General features: G+C 44.5%; 1 protein-coding gene across 1 annotated transcript; it reads right to left on the reverse strand.

Annotated features, from left to right (window-relative positions):
- Positions 1-2,366: 2,366 nt before the first annotated feature.
- On the reverse strand, positions 2,367-16,170 carry CORT (cortistatin). The gene is made up of 4 exons (XM_043996187.1): positions 16,132-16,170; positions 6,642-6,765; positions 5,371-5,639; positions 2,367-2,751 (listed from the first exon to the last, which is right to left on the reverse strand). The coding sequence occupies exons 3-4, from the start codon at positions 5,506-5,508 to the stop codon at positions 2,536-2,538; spliced, it is 354 nt and encodes a 117-aa protein (XP_043852122.1). The 5' UTR covers positions 5,509-5,639; positions 6,642-6,765; positions 16,132-16,170; the 3' UTR covers positions 2,367-2,535.
- Between the last annotated feature and the right edge of the window lie 2,516 nt (positions 16,171-18,686).

Genomic DNA, 18,686 nt, shown 5'->3' on the forward strand with positions numbered 1-18,686 from the left:
GCCCCCAGTTTTGGTGGGGAAGCTGGCTAAAATCACTGATAAATTCAGCCAGAGTTTAGGCTTTTAAGGATTTTTTAAAGTGTATTAGAAGTTAGTGAAGAGAGAGTTGGTATAGCCAGAGAGAAACCCTTGCTTTTCCTAGCAGTCCGCATGAAGTCCCTTACCACGCCAAAGTCCTGGACAGAAAGCGGGGAGGGGCTCCTGTTCTCCATCTCTGCTGCCACCAAGCCAGTTCCAGATGAAAAGAGAGAGATCCAGCAAGCCAGCCTCACCTTCTTACTTCCTGTCTCCCTCCCCAAAAGGGGAGGTCCTTCAAGCTGATTGGTTGAGTGGTCTCTTGCTGATGTCAGTAGTACACTGACTCTGAGAACAATACCCCACTCAGGGCCAGCCAGGTATGGTCTCAATTTTGATGGTCTTCAGGTGGGGCCCCTGGGGGTCTGTCAAATCCCATTATTTTATCACATTCCCCCCTGTGCTTCGTTAAGAAACAATTGTTTCCTTAATGAAGCAATAACAAGCTGGCAAAGGAGTGTCCAGGGAAGCAGCACATGTGGCTAAGCAGTGTCCAACAGGCAGTCTTAAGAACAGCAGGGAGCAGGGAGAGTAAAGGCAGGAATTGTCTTTACATGTGTGCTCCTTGAAGCAGCCAGGTGTGCACTCTGGTCCTATACTTTCCCTCTGCCCACACTTCTTCATGTGTGTCCTGGCTTCACATCTCCCCTGTATGTGTGTTATCTTCCTATATCCATCCTTCCCAACAAGGTGTGTATTTTTGGGAGAGCACACCCTAGGTTTATGGGGGAAATATCTTGTTTCTACCTTTCTTAATTTCTTACTGTACCACTTCATGAAATGCCTTTGTTTAGAACTAACTGTTCCTGGGGATGGCTAGGTGGCGTAGCGGATAGAGCACTGGCCCTGGAGTCAGGAGTACCTGAGTTCAAATTTGGCCTCAGACACTTGACACTTACTATCTGAGTGACCCTGGGCAAGTCACTTAACCCCAATTGCCTCACTAAAAACACACACACACACACACACACACACACACACACAAAAGAGCTAACTGTTCCCTCTGGCTGACTATTTTTTTTTGTTTGGTCAAGTGACTTGCCCAGGGTCACACAGCTAGTGTCAAGTGTCTGAGGTCGGATTTGAACTCAGGTCCTCCTGACTCCAGAGCCAGTGCTTTATCCACTGTATCACCTAGCTGCCCCTTCCCTCTGGCTGACTATTAAAGGTAAACATATTGATGGGGGGTTGTGAGGTATGGTTTTGGGAGACATGGACTCATAGAGTACCCTAAATCTGCAGTAACAATTCCCTGGGGCACCTGCCCTGCAAATTGTTGGGAGATGCCTTCAGGTACTATGCATATGAAAGAAGCAGACTTTTGAGTATTTGTGCCTCATTAAAAGCAATATTCTAGAGAGTAAATCAATTCCAGTTATTTGTAAATGAGGCTTTATTCTGGAATCTTGAATAAGTATACCTTTGCTACTTTAAAACAGAGGAAGACCATCATTTAAGCAATAACCCCCCAACAACTTCCAACTCCTAGTTATGGAGTTGGATGAAGGATAAGGAAAGAAAAACGGAAGAAGATATATACAGATATGTGTATGTTTGTATGTATATGTACATTTGTAGACATGCACACAGGTGTATACATTTTACATGTAGGAATATATAGTATATGTACATGTATGCATATGGGTATATATTATTTATACCTGTAGATATATACAGATGGTTATGTATTAATATCATATGTTAATATACATAGGATATAAGTTTGTGTTGATTCAAAGTTTCCAAAATGTTTTCTGTGAGATAGGGAGACTGTGATTGAATCTGTGATTTCATTGATACAGGGAATTCCCAGGAAGGCCACTCCCTCTGCCTGAATTGTAACTTAGGGATTTAGTGCCCAGGATCACATGGTCGGTAAGTGTCACAGGTAGGACTTGAACCCAGGTCTTTCTAACACTATGGTCAGTTCTCTATATGCTACAGCATGCACCTTAAGTAAGGTAGGCACTGTGAGTATTATTTCCAATTTACAGATTAGGAAACTGAGGGTGTTCAAGGTAAAGTACCTTGCCCAACGTCCCACTGCTAGTAAATGTATGAAGACCAGTATCTCAGCTCCCTCCTGCCTCCCTGTCAAGAGCTCTTCCCACTAGACAACCAAAAGCATAAATAACCCGGGTTACCCACGTCTGGTAACCCTACCAACCAGTGACCTGTACTATATAAGACTGCATTTAGTCTAGGAATACACTAGAGAACCCCTGACAGCTTTTTAAAACATTCCCTTTGGGTTTGAAATGAAACAAAGTGCCACCGGAAGGTTCAGTCCATATGCTTTATTGGAAGGGGGGACAAACAAACTCTTACACGGCACAGGACAAGAGGACAATTCACAAACAGGGGCAGTCTCTGCCCCGCATTAATTCCATTTTTATTCCAGCTGCTCCTTGGAGCAGCTGCACACGGACAGGGGCAGGAGCAGGAGCAGGCGGGATTCTCTCAGCAGGAGGAGAAAGTCTTCCAGAAGAAATTCTTGCAGGGGGTCTTATCCCGAGGCGCAGCTTGGTTAGAAAGAGCCCGGCCGTCTCGCTTGGAGAACTCCATCTCCTCGCCCCCCACCAGAGGCATCTCAGCGCCGCGGGAGGTCCACTCGTACAATGAAGAGAGGAAAGTGAGGAGGTCGCCGCTCTTGCCTTCCGCCACTTCCTTCAGGGGCTTTTGAAAAGAGGCAAGCGGTCATTACTTGGTATTATAAGAAAGAAAATCAGTCATCTAATTCAATGAGGGGTAACCCGGAGTAGTGGAGAGGGAGCCAGCCTTGAAAACGGGGCTGGGGTCCAGACCTGCCTCTGACAAATATTGCCTGTGACCTCTCCCTAAGCCTCTGAGTTAGTTGCTAGCTGCTGGTTTCCATGGGTGGAGGGAATTTCCATACTGGGAGGTCCCGACCCCGTGGGTATCTCAGCTCTAGTGTCTAAGATAAAACAACCTTAACCAGGACAGCCTGAGAAAACAACAACTCCCTCCTTAGAGAAAGATGCTCTGAAACAGAAGAGCTTGGGAGAAGCTTAACCGGACACTGAAAACAGGAGAAATAGTTGTGAGAAACGAAACTTGCCCTTTTAAATTGCTCCTCTGATGATGAAATGAAGACAAGAAACTGCTTTTGTCTAGACTTGCAGGGATTCTTAACCTGAGGTCTGTGACCTTGTTGGGTGTGTGTGTGTGTGTGTGTGTGTGTGTGTGTGTGTGTGTGTGTGTGTGTGTGTGTGTGTGTTTAAAGATTTTGATAACTATTTCAACAGAATTCATTTCCTTGGTAATTCTTTGTATTTTATTTTATGCATTAAGCATTATTCTGAGGAGGGGTCCAGAGATTCCACTGGACTAGCCAAAGAGGTCCAGGACACACAAAAAAGATAAAGGCTATCTGGGAAGCAATGAAGGGAAAAATGATAAGTCTCACCACACAGCAGGTGGGATTTTCCTCATTACTTTAAAAAAATTAATGTAATAAACATTTTTATTTGGTCCCTAATCAGAACACACACATATCGGGGGTCAGGAAAAGGAAGGGAAAACCCAATACTTAAGGGACAGCCACAGTTGTTCTCTGATTCAGTGAACATGAAAACTTACTTTCCAATGGAAGCTTTAATAAACACATTTTAATAAAAATTATTTTCTGTGCATATCATGAATTGTGGGGACCTTAATAGACATTAGAACATTCATACAAGAGAAACACTTTGAAGGAATGAATGTGAGAGAATCTTTAGCTGGAGAAGGCAGATTACCGAATATAATGTAAGGGAAAGCTTTCCAACAATTAGAAACAGCCCAAAGTGGTATGAGCCAGCCAAGAAGGTACCCTGGAAGTTTGCAAGTGGTGCCTGCATGACCCCTTGCCACCCTGTCCCGTAGATGGGAATCTTGGTCAGGTCTGGGTTGGATTAGATGTTTTCTGAAGACTCTTCCTACTCAGAGAGTCTGTTATTTAAAAAAAAATTAAATTTTCTATGGCCCCTATTGATTATGATGACTTGAATTCTCAATATTCAATTCTAGCTCCCCCCCCGCCCCCCGATTCCCTAGAAAAGCCTATTTGCTGCCAGGCGGCAAAGAACGCTGGGATGATAAATGGGCAGCCTGAAGCTCTGCCTGTGATTTTAGAGAAAAATCCATTTTTAATGGCCAAGTTTATGTACTCTCTCTTGGAACTTTTTCAAAAAGGAAAAATAGGGGGGAAAAATGAAAAATAAATCACCTTGTAAATTTTAAGATTCTCAATGGGGAATTTAATGATGTCAGTTTCTACCAGAGAGAACATTTACTCTATAAATTAACATTTCCGAAGCACATGTGTGATTCATACACACAGCGGCAGCTCCGGGATTGCCTGAGAATAGACTGGGATACTCTCATTGAGCACTTCGGAGCCCCCACATAGAGGGTTCAGTGGATGGGTGCTCTTGAATTTGTATAAGGGGAGACTAAACCTGAAGACTTGTCCCTTTTGAGGTTAGTTAGCTCCAGGGGGGGGTCCCCACATGATTAATGAAGCTTTGAGCTGTTAAGATCCATCAATTGCCTTCTAGTTCAGCCTGTACCTGACCAAGAATCACACCTACAACAAACCCAACAAGTGGTTATTGGCTTTTTTGCTCGGTAGCCTGTTCCTCTTTTGGCTAGCTCCTATGAGGAAGTTTCTCCTCTGTAACAAGGAGTCATCAGAATTATTCAGAGGAAGAAGATGCTCTAAGGATCTTCTGCCAAGCACCCCCACCCCTGCCCTTGATGTGTAACTCAAGCAGTTGTCTTTGATTAGGCTTCTGTCACTGGGGCGGAGCACATATTGGCTAAAGCTATTCCAGGTCATCGCCCCTCTGGGTGTTGAGGACCAGGAAGGCTAGACACTGGAGTCTTGGCAGGAAGCTGGCAGAAGGGGAAGTGGAGGAACGACTGACTTCTCCTACCCTCCGAGGGAAGAAGAGGATGCTCATAGCAGGCAGGAGGGGAAAGTGTAAAGGAACACAGAGATGACCATCCAGATGTGGGATTGCAGAGGATCCTAGCTATCTGGACAGGACCTCGGAAGCCATCTAGAATCTAGACTCCAGACCATCCATCTCACTTTACAGATGAGGAAACTGAGGGCCGGGGAGGTGTGGGGACTTACACAAGGTGAAAGTCAGAAAGTCAAGGATCGGGGTGCTGGTGAAACCACAGTTGTGACCAAACCGATCCAAGGAAATTAGGACCAAAAAAAAAGGGGGGGGTTACAAAGTTACCAAAGCCACAGGGAGGAGTGGCATCCCATTTACCCTCACTTACCTTGCTGCCTTTCAAGGTGAGGCCATCTTCCAGGGGAAGGGCTGCTGCGGTCACAGCCCAGGAGGCCAGAAGGAAAAAGCAAAGTGACCTTGGGAGCTGCCAGCTGCCCATGGACTGATGCATCTTTTTAGTTCTCATTGCTGCTGCTGCTGCTGCTGCTGCTGCTGCCGCCACTGCCACTGCTACTGCTACTGACTTGATTCAGCCGCTCCAAAATTAATGCCTGGCGTTTCGATGGAGGGGTGGGTGTTGGTTTTTTTTTTCTAAAACTGTAAGCACAACCTCCAAGCTGGTTTGTTTTGTTGTCTTTTTCCTCTCTCCCAAATACTCCCACCCCCTTTTCCTTACTCAAGGATTGACGCAGGAAGAGAAGGCGCAATTAGAGGCCCCCCCAATGCTTGTGTGGTTTAGGTTGAACCTTGGATTAAAGTCTCCAGGTGCATCCTTCGCTTGCCCTGGGTTTTCTGATGGGGAGTGGGGGAGGATGTTCATTTGGTACATTGAGTTCCTGGCCCCCTCCCATTGCTGGTACCCTCTCTAACTTCCCCCCAAAGTGCCTCCCTTTTTTGATCACCAACCAATTCTACTGTCTTTATCTTGTATGCTCCTATCTGTTTGGATGTCATCTCCCCAGTGAGAATAGAAGCTTTTTGAGGGCAGACACTTTGATTTTTTTTTTTATCTCTACATTTCTTGCTCCCATCACTCCCCAAAATGCAGTGCCAGGCACCTAGCTTAATAAATGCCTGTGGATTAATTTAAAAAAATAAACACAAAACAAGAAACTATTTCCTCACCTGTTCATTCTAGTCATTGGAGCAGGAAAGCTTGAGTAAAAAATAAACACAGACTTGGCCTTGAATTAGAGCCCCAAGTAAGAATTCAAAGGAGAAGGCCAAGGCAGAACTCTGGGTGGGGGGGATACTGTTTTGGGTATAGCAGATATAGGTAGGACGGGAGAGAGGACAGAACTTGGATCAGCAAGACCCATGTAGTTCTTATCTTCCTCCTGCCGATAGCTGCGTGACCGCTGACAAAGTCCTTTCATCTCCCTGAGCCTCAGTTTACCCATCTGTAAAATGGGAAGGATATTACTCTATAGTAACCATCTCACAGGGTTGTTATGAAGCACCAATGAGACACTGCACCTACCAACTCAAAAGCACTCTGTCCACGTCAGTCGTTATTACAAACGAAAGGAAGGAAAGCTGGTGAAGCATACGGAGAACGAGCAATCAGAGAACTAGGAAGAGAACGAGGAGTTTACATACAGTGTCACCTGTGAGACCTCGAGCGAGTCACAGCCTCTCTGGGCCTTAGTTTCCTCATTTAGAAAATAAGTGCTTCGGACTAGCCGATCGCTTCCAGCCCCAGTTCTGTGATTATTTGGGGTAGCTGTGGAGGGAAGGAAGGGGAAGAAGTGTCAAATAGTGATAGGTTCAAAGAGGATGAGGCCTGGAAAAACAGCCTTTGGGGCAAGCCATTAAGGAGCCATTGGTTAGTGATCTGGGTGAGAGGAGGGCTGAGGAAAGATGCTGGACGTGACACATTGAGGCAGTGGCTGGCTCCATCAGGGACGGCAGAGGAGGTTCTCTCTGGTGAGAAGGCAGCTGGAAAAAAGCTTCGCTAGATGACTTCTAAGGACCCTTCTAGCTGCAGGATTTTATGGTTCTGCAAAGTGAATAATCTTCCCCCAATTAACCTTTTTAGTAAATCTGGATTTTAATAGATCAGGTTTGTTCCGTCCCAGCAGCTACCCTTCTGTCTACAGAATGAAAGCCTCATTGCCAGCGCCCCAGTTAATGTGGGTAATTAGAAGTGAGCACGGCTGATTTATGGAAAGCCTCTTCAGCAATTGCCGTCATTAGGAAAACCAGAGATCTGTATTATTCTAAGTGTATTTTATGGAAGCCCTTTGTCTTTACGCCATAGCTTGTTTCTTCCCCCTTCTCGGGCTGAACCATTCTTTAAGACAAAGAAAAACAGGGGGCAGCTAAGTGGCGCTGCAGTGGATAAAGCGCTGGCCCTGGATTCAGGAAGACCTGAGTTCAAATCTGACCTCAGATGCTTGACACTTACTAGCTGGGTGACTCTGGGAAAGTCACTTAACCCTCATTGCCCTGCCTCACCCAAAAAAAGACAAAGAAAAACAATAAGCAAGAACATCCAATTCAGGGACTGTGTCTGAAAATGTATGCAATATTCTGTCCTGGGCATCCCCCACCTCTCTATAATGAAGAAGGAAGTTTGTTTCATAAGATACTTATATGTTCAATGTTCATTAAACAGAACAAGCTGTGTGAAACTGGGCCATAGTTATTCAAAGACTAAGATTTGGTTTTTAATTTTTTTTAAGCTGGCCATGGTAGCACATGTCTGTAATCCCTGATACTGGGGAGGCTGAGACTAGTGGATTGATTCTGGGGTTTTTTTTTGTTTTCTTTTCTTTCATTTTTTGCAGGGCAATGAGGGTTAAATGACTTGCTCAGGGTCACACAGCTAGTGTCAAGTGTCTGAGGCTGGATTTCAACTTGGGTTCTCCTGAATCCAAGCCACTGCACCACCTAGCTGCCCCCTGTGGATTGATTCTGAACTTCAGTGGGCTCAGAAATGCCCAGGTCTCTCACTGCATCTGGGGTCATCTCCAGCCAGTCGGTGCTTTATCCACTGCACCACCTAGCTGCCCCCTGATTCACCCAACTTTTACCTGTGGTTCCAAGAAGCTATAACATGTGTAGTGGCCACATCCCAGTAAACCATCTGGGCAGACGGTCTAAACCAGATTGAAGGTAACCAACGGGCCCCAAACCCATTGGCGAGATAGGGGGATGTCTACTCTAAGCACGAAGAATAGGCAGTTTAAAACAATTTGTCCCAACAGTCAAGAAGGCAGCACTTAGAGCCTGATCAGATGCTAACATCAGTTGTCCTGACTTTTGTCACTGGACTTGGATGACTCAGGAAGTGAGAGTGAGGCTGATGACTTAGTGCAACTCTGCCTCACTTAAATACAATTCACGATGCAGACAGCATCCTGTGATGCCACCGAGCCTCTTTGAAAATGAAGGACAAACCACTCTGGAATAAATTGTCCATGTCCTTGGATCCAAGGCCACCTCTCAGGAGGTTCAAGGCAGACCAAGCTCCAGTGGTACCAAAATACCCCTAGCAACCCTTCCCATGGTGGCAGAAGACTGGAAACAAAACGGGAGCCAACCAATTAGAGCATGGCTGAAGAGAGTTGGACATGTGGGATAGAACGCTGTTGTTCAGTAAGAAACTATGACTCTCGGCTCTAGAGAACTCAGAGCCACTTGGGAAGGTCTATATGAGCTGATGCAGAGTGAAGGAGGCAGAACTAAAAGAAGGATCTTCATGATGGCTTTGGGGGTAGAGGCTGGGATGATGTCTTGACTTATGACTTCACTGAAATAGGGAACTCCAGGTCAAGAAACTCCCCACGCACTGGCAACTGGTCTGCTCCTTATAGTCACAGAGAATTGGCATTAACAGTTAAGTGACTTGTTGTGGGTCACCCAGCCAGCATGTCTCAGAGGGAGGGAGAGCAAACTTGAACCCAGGTCTTCCTGGCTGAGGCTACAGCTTTCTCGCACTCTCTCCTCTCTCCTTTTTTTTGGCGGGGCAATGAGGGTTAAGTGACTTGCCTATGGTCACACAGCTAGTAAGTGCAAGTGTCTGAGGCCAGCCCTCCCTTCTTAAAAAAAAAAAAATTATTTCCAGTTCCAAATTCTCTGCCTCCCTCCAAACCCTCCCCCATCCACTGAGAAGGCAAGAAATAAGATCTGGGCTGGGGCTCTACGTCACAGTGGTCTCTCATTCAGTGACTCCAACAATATAAATGAAAGGATCAGTAACAGGAAGTTTAAATATCAATATTAGTCCCAGGAGAACAGATAATGAAACCTCCTTCCCTCCTTCTGACAGCAAGGTGGAGTACTACCAGGGCTGAATGCTATAAACCTTGTCAGATACAGTTATCACACGGGATTTATTTTGCCTAATCATTTTTCTTTATTACAAAGCAGGGTTTGATTTGGAGATGGCGGGGACGGCTTTTTCTAGAAATGGCTATGAGGTAAAAGCAAAGGGAATCCATAAAATTTACTTTTAAAAACACTAAATGGGGGGCAGCTAGGTGGCACAGTGGATAAAGTACCAGCCCTGGATTCAGGAGGACCTGAGTTCAAATCCGGCCTCAGACATTTGACATTTACTAGCTGTGTGACCCTGGGCAAGTCACTTAACCCTCACTGCCTCACTTAAAAAAAACACTAAATGAAGGGCAGCTAGGTGGCACAGTGGATAAAGCACCAGCCCTGGATTTAGGAGGACCTGAGTTCAAATCTGGCCTCAGACACTTGACACTTACCAGCCGTGTGACCCTGGGCAAATCACTTAACCCTCATTGCCCTGCCAAAAAAAACAAACCAAAACAAAACAAAAAAACAACTAAATGAAAAAAACCCTACTCTTTGGTCTGGCTCTAGCAAGGTGAGAAACAGAGGGCTCTAAGAGTCAGGCCACAGTCAGGCTGGTTTCTGGTGATGTATTAACTAGGAACCACAGCCTTAACTTTGCTTTGAATATGCTAAAAAATGTGGTAGGACCACTTAGAACCCTAGTGGAAAGCAGAGGAATTCAAAAGGGCCCAAGAAGGATTCAGCTACTCAGAGGAGTAACTTGGGCTGGGCAGCTGGGCCTTTGCCCCAGGCAAATGGAGAGTTTTGAGTATTTGGGAAAAACACAGAAGGTACCTTCCCAGAAGTGCTTCCTCATTGTGGTGCCCTAGGCATTTTATTCTTCACCAGCTAAGCTTGCTTTCCTGCCCTACCTCCCCTTGCCTCAGGTGAAAATTTCTCTAATTACAGTTCACTAACTATTCATCTTGGAATGAGGACATCTCTTGCCTGGCATAGTGGAAATGGTTTTGGTGTAAGAGTCAGACGAAATGGGACCTCATACCGTATCTGCCACTGACTGACTACTTGTGCAACCTTGGGCAAGTCATTTAAACTTTATGAGCCTCAGTTTCTCCATTTACCAATCAATCCATCATTTATTTTATTTTTTTATTTTAATTTATTTATATTTTTTTGGTGAGGCAATTGGGGTTAAGTGACTTGCCCAGGGTCACACAGCTAGTAAGTATTAAGTGTCTGAGGTCAAATTTGAACTCAGGTCCTCCTGACTCCAGGGCCAGTGCTCTATCCACTGCGCTATCTAGCTGCCCCTATCCATCATTTATTAAGCATCTACTACGTGCCAGGTACTGTGCTAAGCTCTTGAGGGTACGAAAAGAAGCAAAACACAGTCTCATCTGTCTATAAATTAAGGAAATAGTTCCAAATGGTGTTTAGACATCATTAGATTCCTTCCATCTCTAAAATTCAGTGATTGAAATCCCTAAGTTTTAAGACTCTTACAAAATGGGAATGTAAATGGAATAAAGAGAGAAAAGAGAAGTCTGGATTCCAGCAAATTCATAAAAACCAACCATGAAGGATGGTTGAATTAATTATTCCTCAATCATGAGGTCCCAGCATCATAGATGGAGTGGTCATCTTCTAGTCCCAACCCCCTCATTCTGCAGAGGAGGAAGCTGAGGGTCAGAAGATCACACAAATGAGGGGGGTGGGGTGGGGGGAAGAGTCAAATTTGAACACAGGGCCTCTGGGTAGATCCACTCTTCCTTCCTTTGCACCTTGCTGCAGATACCAATGGAAATGTCCATTCAAAGACAGTGGAATCAGGAGACAAGCTGACCCCTTTGTCAGCCTGACTGTACTGCATCAAGCGCTTACTATCTGCAGTGATATTTTAAGAGGGATCTCAATGTTGTGTCTCAATCTGTGTCTCTCTGAGCTTTGTTTAATCAGCTTCTATTGCAGTTCTCTTTCATTTCCATGGCCAAGATGGGGCATTCTACATCACCATGTGAATTCAAGTTTTTCAGATTAGGCCTGTTGGGGGGGGGCTGTCAAAGATTTGAGTCTCTCAAAGGTGGGGATGCAAAGCGAGCAGATGTGCCCCACTTACCTCTGTGCATTAAACTGCGCTGCTCTATTGGTGAAGAATATAATCATAGGATCATAAGTTTAGATCTGGGAAAGACCTGAGAGGGCACCAAGCCCAGCCCCTTCATTTTACAGGTGAGGAAACTGATGCCCAGAGATGTTAAATGACTTGCCCAAAGCCACACAGCTAATAAGGGTGTGATATAGAACTTGAACGCACATCTTCCTAGCTCTAAATCCAGCACCCTGCCCACTACGCCATGAATCCTCTCTGTAAACATTTATTTTTAATTTTTTTTTGCAGGGCAATGAGGGTTAAGTGACTTGCCCAAGGTCACACAGCTAGTGTCAAGTGTCTGGGGCCAAATTTGAACTCAGGTCCTCCTGAATCCAGGGCCAGTGCTTTATCCACTGCGCCCCCTAGCTGCCCCACACTGTAAACATTTATTAAACACTGACCACATACAAGGCCCTGTGTTGGGCTGGTTGCCTGGTGGTTGTCCTTCATCCTCAAAGAGGACCAAAATGACATCACTATGTTGGAATCAAGGTACACTGTATCCGACTGTGGCTGATCAGACCAACATGAGCTCAGAAGCCTCTACCATAGGCCAGGCACAAATAGTCTACATGGGGTGGAGATGGTTCAAAATCTGTGCATCTCATGTTTCTTTTGAGCCGCTGCAATTCTGCTTTGCTCACAGAGCACAGCACCTTCTTTGATGTAGGCACACCATGCTGGGTGGTCCTGTGCCAGTGCCTTCTATGCCACACAATTGATTCCACAGTTCTTCAGAGAGACCTTGAGAATGTCCTTGTATCACTTCTTCTAACCTCTGTGTGAGCACTTGCCTTCTATGAGTTCTCCATAAAATCGTCTTTTAGGCAAATATATGTTTGACATTCAAACAACATGGCCAGTCCATCGGAGTTACACTCTCTGCAGTAGAGTTTGAATGTCTGGCAGTTCAGCTCAATAAAGGACCTGTGTCTGGTACCTGCCAGGTGATCTTCAGAATCTTCCTTAGCCAATTCAAATGGAAATGATTCAGTTTTCTGGCATGGCACTGGTAGACTGTCTGGGTTTCACAGGCATACAACAATGAGGTCAGCATAACACTCCTGCAGACCTTCAAGTAGACAGGCAGTCTAACACCTTTTCTCTTCCACACTTTTCTTTGGAGCCTCCCAAACACTGAGCTATCTCTGGCAATGTACGCATAAAACTCATCATCTGTGTACATCCCTGGAAAGCATAATGCCAAAGTAAGTGAACTTATCCACAGTTTTCAAAAATTTTCCATTTGCTGTAACTGATGGTTTCATGAACGGGTGGTGTGGTCCTGTCTGGTGGAGAACCTGCATCTTCTTTGTGTTTTTAGGCCAAAATTAGCACAAGCAGCAGAGAATCCATACTTTGTTGCATCTCAGCTTCAGAGGCATGGAGTGTACAATTGTTTGTAAACAATAAGTCATGCACCGACTCTCCCTTTACTTTAGTCTTGGCTTATAGCTTTTCCGAGTTAAATACTTTATTGTCAGTGCAGTAGCTGACCTGGATGCTGGTTTTTGTCCTCATTGAAGGTGTCCAATACCATCGACGAAAATATAAAAAAGCATGGAGGTAAGCACACAGCCCTGCTTCACTTAACTGGTTACTGGGAAAGCAAGAGAGCATCATCAATTATCTAGAACACATGCAAGCATGCAGTCGTGAAACTGACATACAATGAACTCCAGGCAACCAGATTTTTTTTTTTTTAAGTGAGGCAATTGGGGTTAAGTGACTTGCCCAGGGTCACACAGCTAGTAAGTGTTAAGTGTCTGAGGCCGGATTTGAACTCAGGTACTCCTGACTCCAGGGCCGGTGCTCTATCCACTGTGCCACCTAGCTGCCCCCAGGCAACCAGATTTTGACATAATTTTCCACAAGCCCTTACAAGTAACAGCATCTAGACCCTATGTTGGGCACTGAGGAGACAAAGAAAACAACCAAACTATCAATTAATGAGTTTTTATTAAGTGCTTGCCATGTTCCAGGTACTGGGCTACATGCTGGGGCTACATGTATACCTAGACTTTTGCAGGGCATTTGCCAACATCTCATATTAATGCTTTATTGATGTTTATTTCTTGGAATGCTGTCATTTTATAATGTCACCTACACCCTGCCCCCAAGAACCTTCAAATAAAAATAGGTGGCTAATTAAAACAAATCTTTATTATTCCCGACAAGATAGAGAACAGTGGGCTGAAAAATTACAATTAGCTGAATTTGGGTAAACTGGCTAGACCCCCCCCCCCCAAAGCAGTCATTAATTTTTTACTGTCACCTTGGAAGGAGGTCTCTCAAGGAATGCCACAGGGGTCTGTCCTGGAGTATCCTGCTCTTTCATATTTTTGTCAATGACTTATATGAAGGTAGGTATTGGTTGGCACAAATGTCAGATTTCCAAATGACACAAAGCTGGGAGGGTCATCTACTATGCAGGACCCCAGAAGGCTTTGTGACAAGAGACATATCTATGGGGTCCCTGTCATGTAGGCTAGGCTCATTTTTCCTTAAAAAGGAAGAAAGCTGTCTCAGAGATTTGGTTGATCCAAGGAACTAGGGCTGAAGATATGAATGTGACTTTCTAGCCACATGGGGCAAAACAAGGTTGGGCCCAAGTGGAGTCATTGTCCCTCAGAACTGACAGCTATCCTATTGCCTTGGCGTCACCACACCCACCTGATTCAACATAGCCACACAAGTTTCCAATTGGAGAGGAGAGGGACCACATCTACATGAACCAATGATAATTGTTATTAGGTATTTTTTTCCACTACTAAATCAGTAAGCTGATTTTTGTAAAATGTGGGATGGTCTATGAATATCTCATTTCACCGCGATCCCAAGCCTGGACTACTGGAGCAACCTGAATCGGGCCTGGCCCACAACAAATCTCAACAGTCTAAAATATTGGGTTGGACCCATTAAGATGATATTCAATAAGGATAAAAGTAAAGTCTTACACTTGAGTTTGAAAAACCAGTTTCACAAGTACAAGGTGGGAGAGGCACAGTTAAGACAAAGACGCTATGAAAAGAATCTGGAGGTTTCAGGGCATGATGAGGTCTATGTGAGTCAACCTTGCGCTATGACAGTGAAAAAGAGGATGAAATTTCCGACTGAATTAAGAAGTGCCCCAAACTAGGGAGGGGAGCAGCCTGCTGTATTCCAACCTGATCTGACCCCACTGGTAGTATTCCATGTTCAGTTCCGGGCACCGCGTTCTAGAAAGAATAATGACAAACAGAAGGATGACCAGGATGGGCCTGGCCTCAAGATCAGACCATACAAGGGCTGGTTGGAGAAACTAGGGATGTTTCGCCCAGAGAATAAAAGCCTTATAGGGTAATATATTAACTGTCTAAGAGTCGAGGAAAGGATAAATGTGGAAGAGGATTTCAATTTAATCTGCTTGGCCCCAGTGGAGAGAACTTAAACATAGTGAGCAAGTCCAGTAGGCTTAGGATGTTAAAAAAAAAAAAAATCACTTAATTAAGAACTATCCCAGAGAAGAGTGGGCTGCTGAAGGGAGGGAGTGGGTCCCCCTTCACTGGACACATTCAAGCCAGGGCTGGGTGGTCATTTACCAGGAATGATGCCTCAAGAATTCTTGCTCCTTTATGGGTTGGACTAGGTGGCCTGGATGGGCAGCTAGGGGGCGCCATAGTGCATAGAGAATTGAGCCTGGAGTCAGGAAGACTCATCTTCCTGGGTTCAAATCTGGCCTCAGACACTTACTTACTGGCTGTGTGACCCTGGACAGGTCACTTCATCCTGTATGCCTCAGTTTTCTCATCTGTAAAATGAGGTGGAAAAGGAAAGGACAAACCACCCTAGCATTTCTGCCAAGAAAACCCCAAATGGGGTCACAGAGAGTTGGACACAACTGGAAAATGACTTAACAACAACAAAGGTGGCCCGGGACTGGGGGAGGGGGGTCTGAGCCCCAGCTAGGAATGGTTCTGTGAAACAATCACTGCTCTCAGTGAATTTAAATTCCATATTGTCTTTACTTTTTTCATCATTCATCCAAGTACAGGGAAAGGTCTGTGATTTTATCAACATGAGGAACTCTTGGTGTGGGAACTTCCTCCACCAACATGTACTGCAACCCAGCCATGACTTAATGGATGTTCAGTTGTTTTGCTCATGTCTGACTACTCATGATTCCACTTGGGGTTTTCTTGGCAGAGATACTGGAGTGGTTTGCCATTTCCTTCTACAGCTCATTTTACAGAGGAGGAAACTGAGGCCAAAAGGGGGAAGTGATTTGCCCAAGGTCACACAGCTAGTGTCTGAGGCTGGATTTGAACTTAGGTCTTCCTGACTCTAGGCCTGGTGCTCTGTCCATGGCACCACCTAGCTACCCCAATAGATAAGTGGTAGGGAATTCATTGGTTTAGGCACACAGAGATTAAGTGACCTGCCCAGGAACACTTAGCCTCAGGGGAAGGATGGGAATCCAGGTGTCCCTGTCCCCTTTGCTACCCTGTATCTACTTTTCCCAGTGGATACATCTTATTTAATCTTCCATAAATGATTACAAATTCAATTGCATGTTGACTCATGCACACTCCATACAGATATTCATATACACATGCACACACACACACACACACAGAGCAAGGCAAGGTTATAAAAAGTCAAGCCAACAAGCATTTATTAGGCACTTACCATGTGCCAGGCACTGTGCAAAGCCCAAAAAGCAGTCCTTCCCCTCAAGGAGCTCATAGTTTAGTGGGGGAGACAATACACAACCAGTACAAACACTCCACATACAGGATGAATTGGAGGAAATCTCAGAGGGAAGGAAGGAAACACGCACTTATTAAGCAGCTAAGAAGTGCCAGGTGCTGTGCTCAGCACTTTTCAAATGTTATCTCATTTGATCCACATAACAACCCAGCAAAGAATTATTCTCATTTTACAACTGAGGAGACTGAGGCCGGCAGAGAATAAATTGTCCAGGGGCACATCTGAGAGATGCTGCAGAGGTGAAATCGACAGGCCTTGCCAACAGCTTGGATGCTGGGGATGAGGGAGAGCAGTCCAGGGTATCTCCTGTGTTGTGAGGCTGAGGGACTGAGGGGATAGAGTTGTTCTTTACTGTAACAGAGAAGTCAGGAAGGCTTGGAGGGAGAAGACCATTTCAGTTTTGTATACAGTGAATTAAAGATGCGTACAGGACATCCAGCTGGAGATGTCTGATGATCAGTTGGTGATCAACAAGGGCAGAGATCAAGGTAGGCATAGATAAACAGAGAATCATCAGCACAGAGATGAGAAGGACACTGGAGCTGATGACATCACTGAGCAAACCTGTCTAGAAGGAGAAGAGAAAAAGGCCCAGGGCCTGGGGGAACAGCTATGGATGAAGGTCCAGCAAAGGAGACCAAGAAGGAGCAGCCAGACAGGCAGACAGAGTATGAGGAGAGAGCCATGTCAGAACAACTTAGGGAGAGAAGAGGGTGATCGGCAGCATCCAAGGCTGCAGAGAGGTCAAGGACAATGAAGACTAAGAAAAGGCCGTTGGACTTGGCAAAGAAGAGATCATTGGTACCTTTGGAGAGAACAGTATCAGTTGAATGACAAAGTCAGACAGCATAGGCTAGGAAGAAAATATATCCTGTCCTAGAATTAGCTCCCTGCTACCCAGCCATGGTGAGAGGTGAGACAAATAGCAGTTAGGGACTTTGTATCCACTCCACATGAAAATACTGCCAAGCAGCATCTATAAATATATGCAGAAAATGAAATTTGAATTTAATTTACCATTAAAATTTCATTAAATTTTATTTCAATTGCATTAAAAATGAAATTTCCATAAAACCACATTACATACCAATACTTCTACCAAATGATTTAAGGTATATCAAAGGATCCTCCCAAAGGAGAAAATCTTTTTTCTTTTCTTTTTTTTTTTTTTAAAGGAACATTTTGGGGCAGCTAGGTGGTGCAGTGGATAAAGCACCGGCCCCAGATTCAGGAGGACCTGACACTTAACACTTACTAGCTGTGTGACCCTAGGCATTTAACCCTCATTGCCCTGCAAAAGAAAAAAAAGAAAAGAAAAGAAAAAGAACAGTTTATTGACAATTTACAATTACAACCTAGTAAACCTTCTTGGTCAGTATTCACTTAATTTTAACATTTTAACTATAACAAGCTCAGTGCCTAGCACATAGTAAGCACTTAAAGAGCTATGCATACACATACAATCTCTATCATCATCTAGCTAGCTAGCTATCATTTTTCTGTCTGGATTTGGTCTTTCCCAAATCTAAATCTGCAATCTTACGATTACATTCCTCCCCAATTAAACAGCCCGATTTGATACAGGGGTAAACTGGGCATGTCTTGCTAAAAGGAACCCTAGACAAAGAAGTAACATCAATACTAAATATATAGGCACCAGTTGGCATACCATCCAAATTCTTAAAGGAAAAGCTAAATGAATTAAAGGAGGAAAGAGAAAATAAGATTATACTCGTGGGGACCTCAACCTTCCCCTCTCAGAGCTAGATAAATCTAACCATAAAATAAGAAAGAAGTCAAGAAGATGAATAGAATCTTAGGGAAGGAAAGGAGCTGGGAATGAAGTATTTATTAAGTATCTACTATGGACTAAGTGCTTTACAAACATTATTTCATTTGATCTTCCCAACAACCCTGGCAGGTAGGTGCTATTATCATCCACATTTTACAGTTCAAGAAACTGAGGCAAGCCAAGGTTGAAGGAGTTGCTCAGGGTCACCCAGCTAGTAAATGTCAAGTGTCTGAGGCTGGATTTGAACTCAAGTCCTCCTGAATCCAGGGCTGGTGCTTTTTCCACTGCACCACCTAGCTGCCCCCAAGCAGATGTTATTTCAATCTTTATAGTATTCGTACCCCAGGGGTCTAATACAGAACCTGGCACATAGTAGGGTCTTCGTTAATGCCTATTGAGTGCTTTATAACAATCTGTCACAGGAATATACCACAAAGTATGTAACCCTTCCTCTAATTTTATTTTATTTTTAAAAATTTTCTTTTTTCGAGGGACAATGGGGGCTAAGTGATTTGCCTAGAGTCATACAGCTAGTAAGTGTCAAGTGTCTGAGGCCAGATTTGAACTCAGGTCCTCCTGAATGCAGGGCCGGTGCTTTTTCCACCTAGCTGCCCCCTTCCTTCCTCTAATTTTAAATGTTTAAGTTGTTTCCAGGTTGTTGTTGTTTTTTAATTACATATCA

This window comes from Dromiciops gliroides, chromosome 3, assembly GCF_019393635.1.
Source record: "Dromiciops gliroides isolate mDroGli1 chromosome 3, mDroGli1.pri, whole genome shotgun sequence".
NCBI classification, from domain to species: Eukaryota; Metazoa; Chordata; class Mammalia; order Microbiotheria; family Microbiotheriidae; genus Dromiciops; species Dromiciops gliroides.